The following is a 16,515-nucleotide window of genomic DNA, read 5'->3' on the forward strand; positions in this document are numbered from 1 at the left end:
TGTTCCTGAAAGCGGCAACAAATCAACTGCATGAGACGTTTCTCACTGATACTGAACACTCAGATACCATTCCTGAGGACAATGAACACGTCTAAAGGAACCACAACATCCTGGATAAGACTGACCACTTGCTTCTCATGCATTTTTGGTTAAAACACCAGACAGTTTGTACTTTGTAAAATGCCTCTGAACGTATGCAGAAGGGATCGCATCCATCCAAAAAGCCCCAGAGGGAGGATTTTTTTTTCTTTCTTTTAACTTACAAAGCAATAAAAAAAACCAACATTAGTTATTGGAAGCCAGAATATAAAGGATATGGGAAAAAATGAGTCCAACTTACAGTGATCAGTACTGATTGCCCCATAGGAGTTGGTAGTTTTGCCCACAGGACACTCGATACAGGAGGAACGTCCTGTCTGCTCCTGATAGTAGCCAAGAGGGCAGGGAATGCATTCATTGTCCTGGAAATGACTGCCTGGAGGACAAACAACTGCAAAGAGAACAATCACCTTATTACTCCTTTGGAATTCAACCAGTTTGGGCATTTGTACACACATCTGTGGGTGTGTATATGTATATATGAATATATCTTATCTTAGACTTGCCATAGGCTTCAAGCTGTTAATGTATGTATTTCTAACTGGTATAACAAGGGTGAACACTCCTTAAATGATCATTAAACTTATCAATGATAGGAATACAGGCTATGGTCTGTTTTTGCAGATCACCCTAAACCTGTTCTTGAATTAGTGCACATGAAGCTGTTCGGAAATGCCAAACCCAGGTCTGATTTCCGTTTGTCAAATCCATTTGTAATAAGATAATGCACTTTGTGGATAAGCTGTGAAGGAGAACAAAGGAAGACAAGCTACAAACAGATCAACTTCTAACACTACAGACAGAAACAGGAAGGCTCCTTGGAGCAGAAACTCCAAAACCATCGTACAGAAACCCACCATATGGTAATGCTTTCATCCACAATTCCTGGTAATGAAATTTTTGTTAAGTACTTCCAAACTAAACAGTAATGGCTGGATTAAGAGTCACTAGCTGTGCACATGACAACCCAAACACAAAACAAAAAGATGCTCTTAGTCCATATAGATATCATTTTCAAAACAATCAGGAGCAATATTTCCAGCTGACCTGTTGCCTATTATGAAGAAAACTTTCTTCTGGGATGTCATGGAATACTGTCTTTCCCTCCAGAGTATTCAAATGAACATTAAAGCAGAAGAGCCACAGACACGTTTACAGGACAACATCTCTACTTGTTATTTCACAGCTGCTTTCCAGATGTAGATTTTGTTCAAAACACTATCAAATGTATATTTTGGGACTTGGACAAGGTGCAAAACTTAATTTCTCTTCTTGCCCTTCATCTTGGCAGCAGTTTAAGCTCACATGAGTGAGAAACAGTAATGGAAAATTGGCCATCCTCACAACCCAAATGATGAATTGCTGTTCTGGCCAATGCACCAGAATGTAAATTAATTTAACTTATAGGAGCACCTAAATTATAACAGACTACAAAGACAGCTAGTAGAAAAATTATCATGTCTTCCTTCATCTGCTGTAAATGGTCCAATGGGAAGGTCTAGGATGATACAACTGTGAGACCGAAATTTTCCTTCCAAGTACATATCAAGGCAATTACTGTAGGTAAAACACATATCTAAAATCAATTACACAACGTAAAAAAATGCTGGATTATACAGAATTCTCCTTTCACAAGCACATTATTTAATACACAAGAGTGTCTGATACATTTTAAATAGTTTCCAACACATGAAAAAAGGATCATCCTCATTGCAAATGAACAACAGTAGAAATTAAAATGAAATGAGCAATCCATGCCTAAATTGAAGACAAAAGCAAAGAATGAAGGAGACTCATTAGGCAATTACAGTTTAAAAAGGAACAAATTAAGCTTTTCAAAGCATTCTCCTGTTTTCGTAGTTTTAATCAAAATGTGAAAGAAACATCTGTGTTTCCTATTATATTTAAGTAAAATTCCCTTTCATCTCACACACCACATTGGCGAAAGGACAGAAAGAGCAGTAAAAACTCTTGGTGCAGAGACACATTTTTTAGACTCTGTAACTCTTGGGGGCACCGGTACTTTCAGCCACAGGTCACATTTGACACAATCCCATAGAACTTCAGTTCAATCTTAAAAGTCAGATAAACCACCACATTGTACTTCTTTCAAGCTTTAACATTCACACATTTTAACAGTGTAAGAAACTAGAGAACAGCTCTGAGCCAAAATCTCAGAGCTGGTTGTTAGCACTGGGCCCAAGATTTGTATCCCTAAAAACAAGAAAAAAGAAAATCAAATATAAAAATAAAAATAAACCCCAAATTTAATCCCTTGCTCCTGCACAGGAAATTTGGAACCTGGTCTCACTTCTAGCTAGACTCAGGCTTCTGTGTACCAGGGGAGCAACTTGCTCAGTAGCAAAATCCAGGTTACAGAGCAACTCACTGGAGTGACTGCAGAGGGACACCTCACTTCACAAGAGTTTCCTTTTACTTAAGATCAGCTCTCACTACACTAAGCAAGATCAAAACCTGTCACAACTGATCATTGTCCAATGTTCTTTACTCCCTCCAGGGACACTGGAAAACTTTGGGATACCAGATTCTTGATCTAGACTATTAGAAATGAAGTCTTTTGCATTATAGCTGCTGGCTCAGCTATAAATCTAGTATGTTCTTTGATTTGGGTTATATTCTGCTCAAAGCAACTCTGACAGAACTGCCAAGCATTTTAAATAATAAGAGGAATCAGCATAAAAACGTACAATAAAACAAAGCTAAGTAACAAACAGTCTTCAGGCTTTCTCGTGAAATAAATAGGGGTAGAAGAGTTATGTTCCTAAAGTTCTCCTGGACAGTTTCCAGCTCTCTTCTTTTTGACACATACCTGAGCAAAGAAAGTGTCTTTTGTCTCATTAAAATTCAGCTAAAATAAAATTTATACCTCCAATACCTCTTAAGGAATTATATTCATAGATACCTGTGGCATGATATAACTCAGTATAAGACTGAGACTAAGAAAAAATGTCACATAACAAAAACTAACACATGATAAATGTATTAGCTGCAGGTAGGAAAACCTGAAACAAAGCTACAATAAATGAAAATCTAAATAAAGAGATGACTTTAAAGGAAATATATGAGATGAAGAGACAGATTCATGCAAGCTGTATGTTCTTAGATGAAAATACTAAGCTTATTGAGACCACAAGGAAGTTGTTGCTACTAAGAGCTGACCATGCTTCCTGAAGGAAAGGTAAAGTACATTGATAGCAAAATAAAACCAACCAAACAAAAATGCTCAGGATCTGAAAACCCAATTTGTATTTCAACAACAAGTTGGAACAGAAAAGGAAAGAGAATAAAGACTCTCTGCCACCCTCATACAACTTTGGTTTCTGTAGTCACAGGTGATACTTCCTACTGATATAGTCTCTGATAGAGATACAGATCCAGACAGGATGAATGATCAAGATATATCCAGATAGACAGATAGATAGATAGATAGATAGATAGATAGATAGATAGATAGATAGATAGATAGATAGATAGATAGATGGATCGATCTTAGAGGAACCAGAACCTGAATTCCTAAATTCCCTGTTCAGAATAAAATATACAGTCCTACTACACAAAGCACTGTCCAGCAGCAGGCACACCATGGCAGGTTAGAGCATGAACGCTCTGCTGAAAGCTCTGCCAAAAGCTGGAGCAGAAACTGTCTCCTTTCCACATCTCCATGATGTCTGTTTTACTGACTTTTTCCACAGCTAGTTCATTCAAATACATATGAATTAACTCACAAGGTGACTTAATTCACTGCTTCCCAGAGGCCTTTACCCCTGGCAGGAAATATTTGGCAGAAAGATCCAATTCTTTGTAAGTTCTGCTCTAAGTGATAGATTCTACTTAAAAAATAATGATCATTCCAATCAGTACAACACTACATCGTGTTAAGTAGCTACAAGTTGTTAAAAACTCTGGATTCTCAGTAGGAATTAATATTTTTTTCTGCATGAACCTGCAGTCAATTTACCCTTAAAGGTCCAAGCTGGAAACTGCAGCAGTTCAGAACTGATTCATCACTTGATTACTTTGCCCAGGCATTAGGAAATTCTCCTGAACTTAAAGGGAAACAGCACACCAAGTTTACTCTTAGGTTCTCTACCTTAAAGCTGCACAGTATTGAAGTTTTCCCATCTGAAAATATTCCCCGCATTGGAAAACCTATCCAATATGTGCTACTGTTCTCTTACATGTACATGGGTACTTCTCTCCTCTGTCCCTCCCCAGAAAAAAGACATCATGAATGCACCCCAATGGCATAAGTAAGACACAGACTCACTGAGGACAACTGGGCCAACAAGACCAATCAGGATTGCACTGTGGGAGAGTTGGTGTTGACAGAAACAAGAGTAGAGCTTTTTAGGCAAAGGCAGTTTGTCAGCACGACCTGGTACCCAGCACAGCCAGGCAAAGCCATGGGGAACCTTGGAAAAGGTAGGTTTGGCAGCCCTAAGCAGGATTTTGACAGAAAGGCAGCCTGTTCCAAGGAAGCAGACTAAACAGAAGGAAAGGGGAAGAAGAAAAGAGGGAGGTCTGGGTGTTGGCCAACACTGAAAAAGCTTTCATCTGAGCAGGCTGGACCTGGCCCAGGAACTCAAAATCTCAGGACTTCTGCCATTGCAGCATCTAGGTTTCTATTCTAGGTAAGGTGCCATCATCTGAAGCACTGGCTACATTATCTTTGTGAGATCCTCTTATTAAGGATCACATACATTACAGAACTACAGAATTACGAGACAGATCTAAAATAATCCCCCAAAATTTTTCCAAAACCTTCTGTACAGCGTCAGTGCCATGATGCCTATTTCCAAACCACTGGCTTGATAAGAGGACTGAACAGTAAGCAAAGCACTAATTCCCATCTCTCTCCAAATTTATCATTCAAGCTGGTGCCTCACGCCTTTCACATGTGAACCACAAACAAAAGTGCAACAATTTTCTAACTTCAGCTTTACACTGATTCCTGACAACATCCAAGAATGGAAAGCTAAAGTGAGACATACCACACCCTTGCGAGTTTGGGACTGCTTTCCCTGGAGATGAAATCCTTCTAAACCCGCTTCTGCATCCCAGCTGCACACGTGGAGACAGATCAAACTCTTCATCCCGGGGAAAATCAATTACAGAATCTGCTAAGAACTGCTTGGAGTCCAAATGCAGCAGAAAAACACCATCCTTAATCTCTTTTATAAATGCTCCAATGAGATTTTCCCCAACAATTGCATTTTCTAAAGAGAAAAGAAAAACACAACAAAATAGCATGAAAGACATTTCCAATATGGGAATGGATAACCACATAGAAACTGATGACCTTAGAGTTAAAAACATAGGCAAATGCAGAAATACAAGCATCTTAACAAACAGCAGACCAAAATGAATCTGTACAGTGTTTATCAAATCAAAGCCTTGCTTTGCTCGCTCTGCTCGAATACACCAGAAAATACCTCAAACACAAAGACTCAAAGCTGACTTAGAGGGTAATGGAAGTTGGAACATAAAGGAAATTGATGGTGCCATGAGTATAGAGAGAGTAGGTTCTGCTCTGTCTCTTCCAAAACCATACAGTCATTCCTGAAAAAAACAATTCTAGTAATACAGAGAGTTTACAGCCTGGAGAGGGTCAAAAAGGTAATGCCCTCAAAGACTAGACACTTTGAAAACAAAAATTTAACATAAAATTTAATATAAAACCAAAACTGAACACAGGATTCGAAGTGTGGTCTTACCAATGCTGCATACAGGAGGACAATCACTGCCCTGGCCCTACTGGCCACACTATCCTCGATACAGGTTACTATTCTTGATATGCCCACAGAGGGAATTTGAACCTGGGATATGTATATCTTTTATTTTAAAGGAAAACAGTGACTACTTTGAAAGAATTTCCTTACTTTCCATCCCTAACTTGCATGGAAACCACAGCAAAGATCTGCCAGTTGCTCTAGGATGTCCAAGGTAAGGGTCATTCTTTAGTGTAAGAAAAAGGGGAAAAAGGAAAAAAAAAAAATCTTGGGAGAAATCATTTAATTTTTTGACAACGTGTGAACTGTGTTTCTCAGAGTACAATGAATAAGAAACACAATCTTTTCCATCACCAGGGACTTGACCGATGGAAATTTAACATCTGGGACACTTCAGCTCATGCCCAATAAAGTAATTTTCAGTCCCAGTTAAGGCAGCTGGGAGAGGCACTGCTATCTGAAAAAAACATTAAATTATGGCTCCTTTCCACTATGTGGTCACAGCCTGAAAGGAGAAATACATCAACACCAAAATCTCAAAAATACAACACCAGTGTTATAAAGGCAGTGAGCATTTATAATCCCTTGTTAGTGCCTCCTAAGAGCAGACACAGGGAAGCAAAACAACTAAAAGCAAATCAGGTTTAATCCACAGACATATCAGAGGAAGAAAAACTTACCAATATCATGTAAGTCAGGGAGAGAAGCTGTCGGGATGTTTTCCAGCTGAGTCCTCCACGTGACATTCACTCCCAGGCGGTCCGTGCTCAGGCATTCAACATAGACAGTGGAATCATCACAGACAGAAACTGAGCCAGTACTCCCAAATGCATTTACCTCAAATTCACAATCAAATGAAACCACAGTTAGCCAACCTGAGAACTTTCTGGTTCTGGCCTTGCCCTATCCATTTGCAGTATACTATGCTCAGATGTAACATTTACATAAGGGACTGTAAAAACAGATATGCAAGGAAATATAATTTTAGCAAGTCATTTACTCACTGTAAGAACAGTCAAAATATTCTCTTCCATTGAAACAAATTTTTAATAAATATTGGATTGATGTGGTATGACTTCTATGGCTACAACTAAGCTGATCTGCTGATGTGGTGTCAGTGAGACTAAAACTCCTATTTTCCCACTCATCTATATGAGAGTGCTGCCAATCCTGACATAATTCATGGCACATTTTGTTCTTCCACCTCTCTCAGGTGGGCAAAGGTCTATGTTGTGTTTCCTTTTTTTTTTAATATTAAAAACCCAACCAAAGAAAACAAAAACAAACAAACAAACAACAATAACAAAACCCTAACACCAACAGAGAATAAGAAATTTAAATTACCTGGAGGTGACATAAACCACGAGCCTTCAACTCATCTAAAATAAATATCTGGAATGCCTGGAGTAATCCAGAGTAGTCAGAACTACATGTCTTCTCAGGAGGCAGGAGTAGCTGGAAGTGTGTTTGAGCTTGGACTGTCTGAAATAGTTGGAGCTCTAAAAATTAAGTAGAAAGGGCATTTAGTAACCTCACTAATGAAGAACCTGACTTGCAGCGTTACTTTGAGAAAAGACAACATTGATTTTACATTCTCATGTTGTATCAATAGTATCTTTCCACTTTTAGGTGAAAGCAGTAGAGCTGTCAGCAGTTAATAATAAGTAGCAAGAGACAAGCTTGAAAAATATACATGTTGTGCATTAGGGAAAAAGCCAGGCTACCCAGTTATATAATAATAAAGAGATGTTTTACACTGGAGCTCTAATTCACAGAAGGATAAGGAACAATCTGGATCATTAATGATTTTTCACAATCCTTAGCATATAGGAATTTCCAGAGAACTACATTAAATTTGACATTATGCCAATACTTAGAAAAGAAACAGGAAGACAAGAGTTACTGGCCTGTCAACTTTCACTTCTCTTACACACAATCATGAAAACACTCATATTAAAAAAGTAATTAAATGGTGAAAGCAATTATTACTAATTCCAATGGGGTTTTGCCTGTCAAACTAACTGGGAATAAGTTTTAGGAGAGAATTGATTGCATAGTAATGGCATGGACATGGATGTCTAAGAAGAGCCAACCAAAATGTTGCAAATCACACAAATCGATGAGAAATCTGTGAGCTCATCAGTCACAAAATGAAAATCTATTTAGTCAGTTTTTAGCAATATACAAAAGAGATGCACATTTCTTATCTTCCCTGGAGTAACACAATCCCAGGCTTCATGGAGGGTTTGTTATCTCAGATTCAGCACAACTGTCCTGCTGTCACTGCACCTCTGAAGGGAGCTGGCTCTTATCCCACCAGCCTGGACAAGCAGCAAAGCTCTCCCTCATTCACCTCCTCTACAGACTCTCACTGCATCACATACAAGTGTCACTGCTGGAGCAAAATTCCCAATCTCTCACACCAAAAACGAGTGTGGGAAAGCCTGGAGAGCTTCCAAGGAGAATGATGGGAGGGACCAGAGGACAGAAAAATCACAATCTCTAGATGTGGATAATTATCCATTGGAACAAATTACTAACTGTTTTGGTGAATTCTCCATTACTGTGAAGTTAATTCAGTCACCTTCTGATGTGTTGGGAATTTTTTCTCTCTCCTTAAAACTATACCCTATTTCAAACACAAATTGTTGGGGCAAGTCCTCGACTTACATTAAACTTTATAGCAGATTGTCACATACTCCCCTCTGTCCTTACAAAGTTATTCAACTGCCATGAGCAAACATAGAAGTTATTTCATAGCATGCTAAAAAACCTAACAAACACAATCACAGACAAAAGTCTCAGTCTGAAATTTAAAGTTTAAAAACATTTGCATTTGGAATAGAAGACCTGCATACAATTGGAAATGTGAGTCCCAGAATGAGTTTAATTCATTCTAGAGATTGATTAATGTGTTTAACCTATTTTGAAAATGAAAAGTAGCTGGAAACTAGACACCAAAACCTGCATTTCTCAAAGTCCAGCACTGCTATAAATTGCCATTTTGATCAGAAAATATCTCTATTTGAAATAATTGAAAAGGCCAACATTAGTATCCAAGTAAATGAGTTCTGAATACACAACGAATTCTTCCAAGAATTAAAGTGATATTTTTTTCTTGAAAGCAAAATGGTTCAAAAAATACCAGAAGTCAGTCAACAAAGACAACAATAATCTTAAAGAACAGGCTGCTGCAAAAAAAGATGCAAAAGTAACAGTGACTTGATTATACAAATAAACAGTCAAGTTCTGCCAAATTCAAACATCTGGCCCTCATCTGTTCTTTCAGGACTAAGTAGTTCCATCAGAATTACTTATGGTACCAGCATCTTTTAACTAACAAAGAAAAATCTGCAAATAGATTGAATAGCTATTTATAGCTATATTATTGCAGGCAAGCAGGGCTGTTTCTGGTATAGGGGCCAGCCAAGAGCCAGAGGTGAGGATGGCAGAAGACAGGACCAAACTACTTCACCTCAATTTAGCAACTCCCTTATAACTGTTATGCCCTATTATTGTCATTCACACAGCAGCTTTCTGATGAAAGCTGATTTTTGTGCATCTGTTTACCCTGCTCTGAGCCCTTCCCAACCCCCAGCAGCTGTGACATACTCTGGCAGGCCTGGAGGAGCGGGGCAGCCTGGACCCACCGCCGCTGCTGCACGTCACACTGGAAGGAGGTGCTGGAAGAGGCGCTGTGGAAGCCCTGACGACACAACAGCTGGCACTGCTGGACTCCTGGAGCTTGTCCAGAAACATTTTCACAAAATACAGCTCCGTTGGGAACAGATGAGGCACCGAAGGGCAGAGCACACAGCGGACCTTCATGTGAGAAAGGGGATATGTATTAGTGGCATAATATGATGACTTGTAGTAAAAAGTCCATAAACCCTTCATATCAACAGGGAAAACATAGACAGCACTCTCTGCATTTCCCACTTAACAGCTTGGACCTGGTTTGATGTCAGTATGGTTCAGTTTACTGAAGCTGAGCAAAAGGCACATTATTGGCTTTGATGGGTAATGCATTGGATCCAGAAAGGTATGTGTATGGTTTCTAAGAACAGATACATTTTAAACAGCCATGAATAAATTTAAGCAGGAAATGAGAAGGAGATTTCCAACCATCAGCAGAACAAACCTTTACAAAAGATATCTACTGGAAACAGGCAGGGCCAAAAAACCTTATCAGAATTCCCTTTAGACTAAAGTCTGAAAACTTTTAAGATCAGGAGCTCATGACTGTGGTGCCTTCAAGAGCACCAGGATGTTTCTAGTGACCCAGGAGATCAGCATATACAGTAAATACATATAGAAATAGTAGTATACAGCTTTGGAATTGGAGCACAGTTTTTCCTATCAACTCACTCTGCATCAGTACAGTCATTCCAACCATGCTACCCCACTGTGACAGACTATTTTAGCAGGTTAACTACAATGATAATTAATTTCTACAAATCAGTACAAACCAACTGCTTCACTCAGTATTATCCAAATCCCAACCGAGCTACTAAATATATGATAATAATTAAACATTTCTGAGTTCCAGAGCTACAAAACATAGGAAGAATAAAGAACTTCCATGCTTAGAAATAAATATAAAGAAAAAGATATTATCATGCAATTCACTTCCTTGGTGTATACATACACCATTTTCCAAATTGCAGTGCTCAGATCAGCCCCAAAATCCCTAATCACTGGAGGGAGGCAAACACTGATGATAGTTCAGGTCTGAGCCTTCCTCTTCCCTTCTGTTGGAGATATGAAGATTAATTCCATAACTTAGCAGCCACCTCGGTTAAAGTTTAAAGCAATGCAGGATGAATCTGGGATTCAGTGTGTGCAGTATATCCTTGTTTTCCAATCCTGTGTATTTCAATGACAAAATAAAAGGCTCTCATATCTGTCTTGCTGAATTTCCAAATGCATTTTTTTCTAAGTCTCCTTTATAGCATGTTCTCTGCAAGAACTGTGTTAATGGGGCCAGTACATTCCTTCTCTTCACTCATTGACTCTGTAGCCAGACTCTCTTTCTCAGTAGAGGTGGAAACCTGGCATCCTTGCTTAACAAACTTTTAATAAACCTCCCAAAATTTTAGGACCAAAAAGATATCGCTGTAAAAGAGACAGTAATACTTATCCTGACCATTTAAACTACATCCACAGTCATGTGTTAATTGCATTAATATCTCTTTATACAAAGTATGTAAAAACCAACCTGTGGTTTCTTAATTGCTCTAACACATTTTTACATCCAGCAAGTCATATCCAGTCTCAGCTGTATGCTTCCACCAGTCTTTTACTGCTTATTTCAATGAGATTTGTCTTATGAACCAGGGAAATAACCACTCCTCAAAGCCCAAGAGATCAATGGCTTCCTGGTGTGGTTCAGATGTTTCAGCTCACCACCAATAATTTGCTCATTTATCCCTCTACAGATGTCACTTCATTTACTACTGTTATCAAGCCTGCACTATTTTGCCATTCTTCTGTTTCTTGGTCCTGTAGGAGTGAATCATGATCCAGTTGAATACTGACACCTCTTTCACAGGTGGTTCTAAAGATTTCCACAAGGAAATTAAAACCTCCAGGGTCCTTCTCTGGAAATCTTTCTCTCCTCTATCTCTACTCAGAGTTGTGGGCAGTGGCATCAGGATGGCAGATGCCTGTGAGGACTGCAGGGATACTTGGCATCATCTCTCCAGTGCATGTCAACTAGAAGTTGGAATCTACCTCTGATGGAAATGATTAAACTAATGAAAAACTTGCATGCACTGGGCACTGTGAATTATTGCTTTCTGTTTACAGCTGTCTGTTCTGATGCTGAAGAAGAAGTTTATAATATATTCCCTCCAAAACAGCTTCTTTTGCTCACAGACAAGTAGTGAGACAGTACTCCTTTTTCCTGAATGATTGTTAGTAATTCCTAGGACTAGAGGTATAAGGCTGGATAGACAGAGGAGAAAAGAAACTTCTTCTTCTTTATTTTTACACAATTACTAAGTTGTTTATCATGAAAAGTTCCATTGTTATTTCAAAATCCAGGAAAATCATTAAAGACTGTTTCAATCTCTATGCAGAGTGTAACAAATAGCTTTCAGTTAAGCCAGGTTTCCACTATATTTTCAAAGAAGTTCTCCCTCTCAGCTCAGTCTTTGAAAAAAGAAAGGTCATTAATCATTCAGTCAGTGTTTCCTCTAGGAAAAGTACAGCATTACAGGATCCCAAAAACAACAGATATGCACCCAAAATGTGAAATCGTCTTAAAGGCATATCTTGAGGTACACTTACACTTTTCTTAGAACATATTCCCTAAATTCTGCTGGAATTCAGGGGGAAATCTAGAAAACGAACTTTCATGAAGAGAAGGAGTTATCAAGGACTTAACATTTACAACTAGTTCTGAGTTTTCTCTGGAGCTCATCTCCTCAGAGCTTGCTTGGGCATCTCCACACATCACCACCAGCATGGGCAGATACAACCATGGGGTCTCCTTCTGGCCACTCATAAAATCCCATCCTCCTAACTCTCTATTGATGCAAGAGAGTTGAAAGAAAATTAAATTGGTGGTGGTTTCCAAGTTGGCTGAGCAGCTGCCTAGTTGATTAAAACACCTTACAGGCAGCTGGGTAGACACAATCAGGCATTTGTATCATAGAACTGTAGAATCATTAAGGTTGGAAAAGACTTGTAAGATCATTGAGTCCAGCCATTAACCAGCACTGCCAAGTCCACCACTGAACCATGTCCCCATGAGCCACATGTACTGTTTGCTTGGTGAGAATGAGCACGTGTTGCTCTTTATATATCAGAATCACTATAGGAAACTGAAATAATTTCTTATCGTGTGGTCTCCTTTCCCTAAATTTTTGTCAAAAAATGCCAAACCGAACCAAACAAATGAAAAGAAATCCCACCAACAAATGAACTATGGAAACAGCAGTGTCCTGAAGACACCAGTTGAAGGTTTCCTTTTTGCATCTTTTTACATTAGTTTCCACTAATCATTACACTTTGGAGCATAGCCTTGTAGAAAGTTTAATTAATTTTGCTACACTTCAGTGATGGGAAGATGTATAAAGGCCACTGTAAATTAAATTTATTCAAATGCCTCCCATTTGGACATCTCACTGGAAACCATGAGTGAGTATCAGTGCTACACAGCTCTGGTCATGCAGGAAATACTCTGTGAATATGCAGTGTTTTGGCACATCCTTTTCACAGTTCTGATCACAAGCCAAGAGCTGGAATGGCAGAAGCATACATTTTTCAAATTTTATTTTAGTCAGCTGAATGGTTTTTAATCCCAGAGCCAGCTCAGACTGGAACAGGTTCAAGTTTGCAGCAAGCTGTTCAGATTGACTTTATAGCTGGGTTTTATAAATCAACTGGTTTGATTCAATCAATTTTATGAATAAGAAAAAGTCAAAGATCCATTCCCTTCTCATATTTCCCTGACAAAGCCCTTGAAGAAAACTGGACATCGTGCCCAGGCAAAGATAAACATTTTGCTTGAGCAAAAGTCTCTACATGTCTGAAGAAATAAGATTAGATACAACCAAAGAGTGGGAAAATTTAGGATCTGGGTCCAGTTCCAGACCTGGATTCGCTCATGTGCCTCAAGCAGGAACTCACTTGCACATGCTGGTCTCCCTCCGCTCACTCGTGTCCCTGGCACCTCCTCTCCGTTGCCAAAGACACACCAGCAGCTCTCCTGGTCCTGGCTGCACTGCACAGGCGAGAAACTCTCGTCCTCCCCCTCACACTGGGGGATGTACCCTTTGGCAGCATCTCGTGAAACAGTTTTAGACTTCAGCACATTACAGTAACTGGGACCTTTAAAGAGAGAAATTCATTGCAAGACACAGAGTAGGAGACAATAAATTGTCCTGAACAGTGCTGTCAGACTGTTTTGTCAGAAGGAAGGAAGATGAATGATCATGAAACTATAAATAATTTTAATTATTATAGAAATGGGAAATTTTACTTCCACCATAAAAAACTCACTTTTTTTTTTTCTAAAGAATAAAGTGTAAGTTATATGGGTTTACATAAACAAAGTAACTGAAACATTCTGGTGGTTTTTTTTTTTCATAAATTTGATAGTGTATCGTTTAGATACTGATTTTAAAAGGCTTAAAAAATCAAATTAAACTTTTTAGCAAAAAATTTTGATCAAGGTAATCTTAAATTTAATAATATGATCATTTACATTTTAAAATAGTTAATATGTCCTAGTTTCATACCTAGAAAGCTGGGGGGGGGAAATAGCCATGAAAAACCAATATTTATGGTCTCACATAAAACAGGGACACGAGCAAGCAGAACCACCCCCTGACAAGAAGATCCAAAAAGTTCAATCTGAACTTGAGACAGTATTGTTCTTACTAATTTCGTTTGCAGAAAACCAGTAGCTAAAGAACTGCAGAACAAGCACGAGAGAACTGTGGGCTCTTGGGCTGCCTGTACTGTTCAGGAGAGCAGAGCATCCCAATTCATGCAAACAGCAATTCTTTAACTTCTTGAATCAACCATCTCCTATGAGACTTCAACAGTTCTCTGTCTTTATTGGAAGACAATATAAAGGTATTAAAGGTCTAATTCCATAAAGTGGTGGAGGACCATGCCAAATGGTCTCAGTGTCTGCATGTGGCCCAGCTCCCACAGTTCAGAATTCACTGCCTTAGAAAACTCTTAATATTTTCTACGGTGGTAAGAAATGGAAGTTAAAAAAAATGGATAGCAGCCTTTCAATCAGTTTGTCTAAACTAGTTTATTTTTGGTGTTATGAAAGCAAGGGGTAATTATTTTCAGACACCCTTTCAGTGTTGATGTGCTTGCTTTCAGTGTATCACTGAGGAATTAACCTACAAACCTCCCAAGTTTCACAGGCAGCGTTCTGAGAAGGGAGGCACATATGCTGCTAAGCATGAGGCATCTCCACAAGCACCTCAGCTGGTGGGTAAAGCATTACTCACACTCGGGATTGCCATCCAAGGCCTTGCTGCCACGCTGAAATACTTCTCCTGACGCAGGATCCACACACCAAATACCTGTGTCGGATCTCTGTAGCATAGAGTATTCTCCTGTCTTAAAAACAAAATTAAGGACATGTCATTGCAGAGCAATGTGTTTTAATAACAGAAATGCCTCAATCCAAACCCCAAAGTTTGGTTGAAATGTTTTATTTATTTACATTATTTTATTGTATTTATTTTTTTGTATTTTTATTGTGTTAATTTGTCCATTAATATAACACATTGAAAAAAACCACAAAGTACAATCTATCTAATTTTATACACAGGCAAGTCCCTGAGAGAACCAAGGATCATTTAAGTTGGAAAAGACCTCTAAGATCATCGAGTCCAAACATTAAATAGGATGCAAACTGAAGTCCCATTGAGATAAAGTTCTGGTAAAATCCTGGATTGAAATATGTTTAAAAAACATGTACATGTGATGCTTAAAGATCTGGTTTAGTGGTAGACTCCACAATACTGGGGTAACAGTTGGGCTTGATGATCTTTGTGGTCTTCCAACCTAAATGATTACATGATTGTATATGATAATGGTTCTATTACATGAAATGTCTATTCCTTGCCCACCTCTATCCTGCTGACTGCCACATTTTGAGAGCATCATGGACCCTACTCTGAGATATCTGCACCCAGCTCTCCTGTCATTCTCTCACAGCTCAGGAAGAAAGAGCCCCCAAATGTCAGTCAATTAAGGTGTGCCTTTCAAGCACAGCTCTGCAAAAGCACCAGGCACAGCCAGCCTGTGGGAGGGAATCGTGGGCAGGGACAGAGCTTCCTCTTCCCAGTCTTCACCTCAGAACTATTTAAGTTCTGCTTTCTGCAGTGCAACGCCTGCTGTTGGTTTCGCCTTACCCTTTTCTTTCAGGTTAATAAATGCACAAGGGGATGCTTAAGGATCATGGGCTGAAAGTGTACAGGACTTTGGCATGGTGTGAGCCAACCTGCTTCCTCCCTCAGTCATGTTAAATCACCTCAAGGCAGGCGGGGATGAACAGATCAGCTGCAGACACATCCAGGTTTGAGCCACTCTGTCTCCAGCTGGAAATTAATGCATTGGTTTGAGATCGCTGGCATGAAGTCTGGCCTGTGAGAGGGAAAACATACATTTACATTTACATCACCATCTCCTTCACACATCTGCAATAGGCTCCAGGCAGGGAATTCCTGATCAGTGTTTGACAACCACAGAATGGCTGAGGTTGGAAGGGACATCTGGAGATATCTGGTTGGACAGCTGGTCCAATGCCCCTGCTCAGGCAGGGTCACCAACAGTAGAGCGTCCACTCTCAAATCATGCAAGCCAAAATCACACTTAATTAAACGAAATGAATTAGCAAAATAAGCATAACATCCCTTTCTCTTTCCTTGCAGTAGTTAGAAGCAAGCCTTACTTCATGCATATCATACTAGAATTTTCAATATATATTAAAATTCACAAGAACAAGAAAAGACAAATATTTAGGAAGAAAAACCAACTGACATTTGGGAAGTTCTGCTGAGCGTGAGACCAAGGAATCCATGACATAACGTCCTCTCTCATCCACGCACCAGCAATGACCTGGCCAGGGAAGAAGAGCAGTTTTATTTATAAATGATGTATTGCAGTGTGCTTTGTTGCATACTGCTAA

The 16,515-nt window shown here is 39.2% G+C and overlaps 1 protein-coding gene across 1 annotated transcript in view; it reads right to left on the reverse strand.

Annotated features, from left to right (window-relative positions):
- Nucleotides 1-16,515, reverse strand: part of TG (thyroglobulin) — a 145,237-nt gene that overhangs the window by 108,529 nt on the left and 20,193 nt on the right. The window contains 9 exon segments of the mRNA XM_050321686.1: nucleotides 341-490; nucleotides 5,112-5,336; nucleotides 6,530-6,686; nucleotides 7,194-7,348; nucleotides 9,462-9,671; nucleotides 13,485-13,685; nucleotides 14,828-14,939; nucleotides 15,859-15,971; nucleotides 16,368-16,445. Coding sequence (XP_050177643.1) covers nucleotides 341-490; nucleotides 5,112-5,336; nucleotides 6,530-6,686; nucleotides 7,194-7,348; nucleotides 9,462-9,671; nucleotides 13,485-13,685; nucleotides 14,828-14,939; nucleotides 15,859-15,971; nucleotides 16,368-16,445 — 1,401 coding nt within the window.

Source organism: Myiozetetes cayanensis, unplaced genomic scaffold (genome assembly GCF_022539395.1).
Source record: "Myiozetetes cayanensis isolate MyiCay16 unplaced genomic scaffold, myiCay2020 scf1, whole genome shotgun sequence".
NCBI classification, from domain to species: Eukaryota; Metazoa; Chordata; class Aves; order Passeriformes; family Tyrannidae; genus Myiozetetes; species Myiozetetes cayanensis.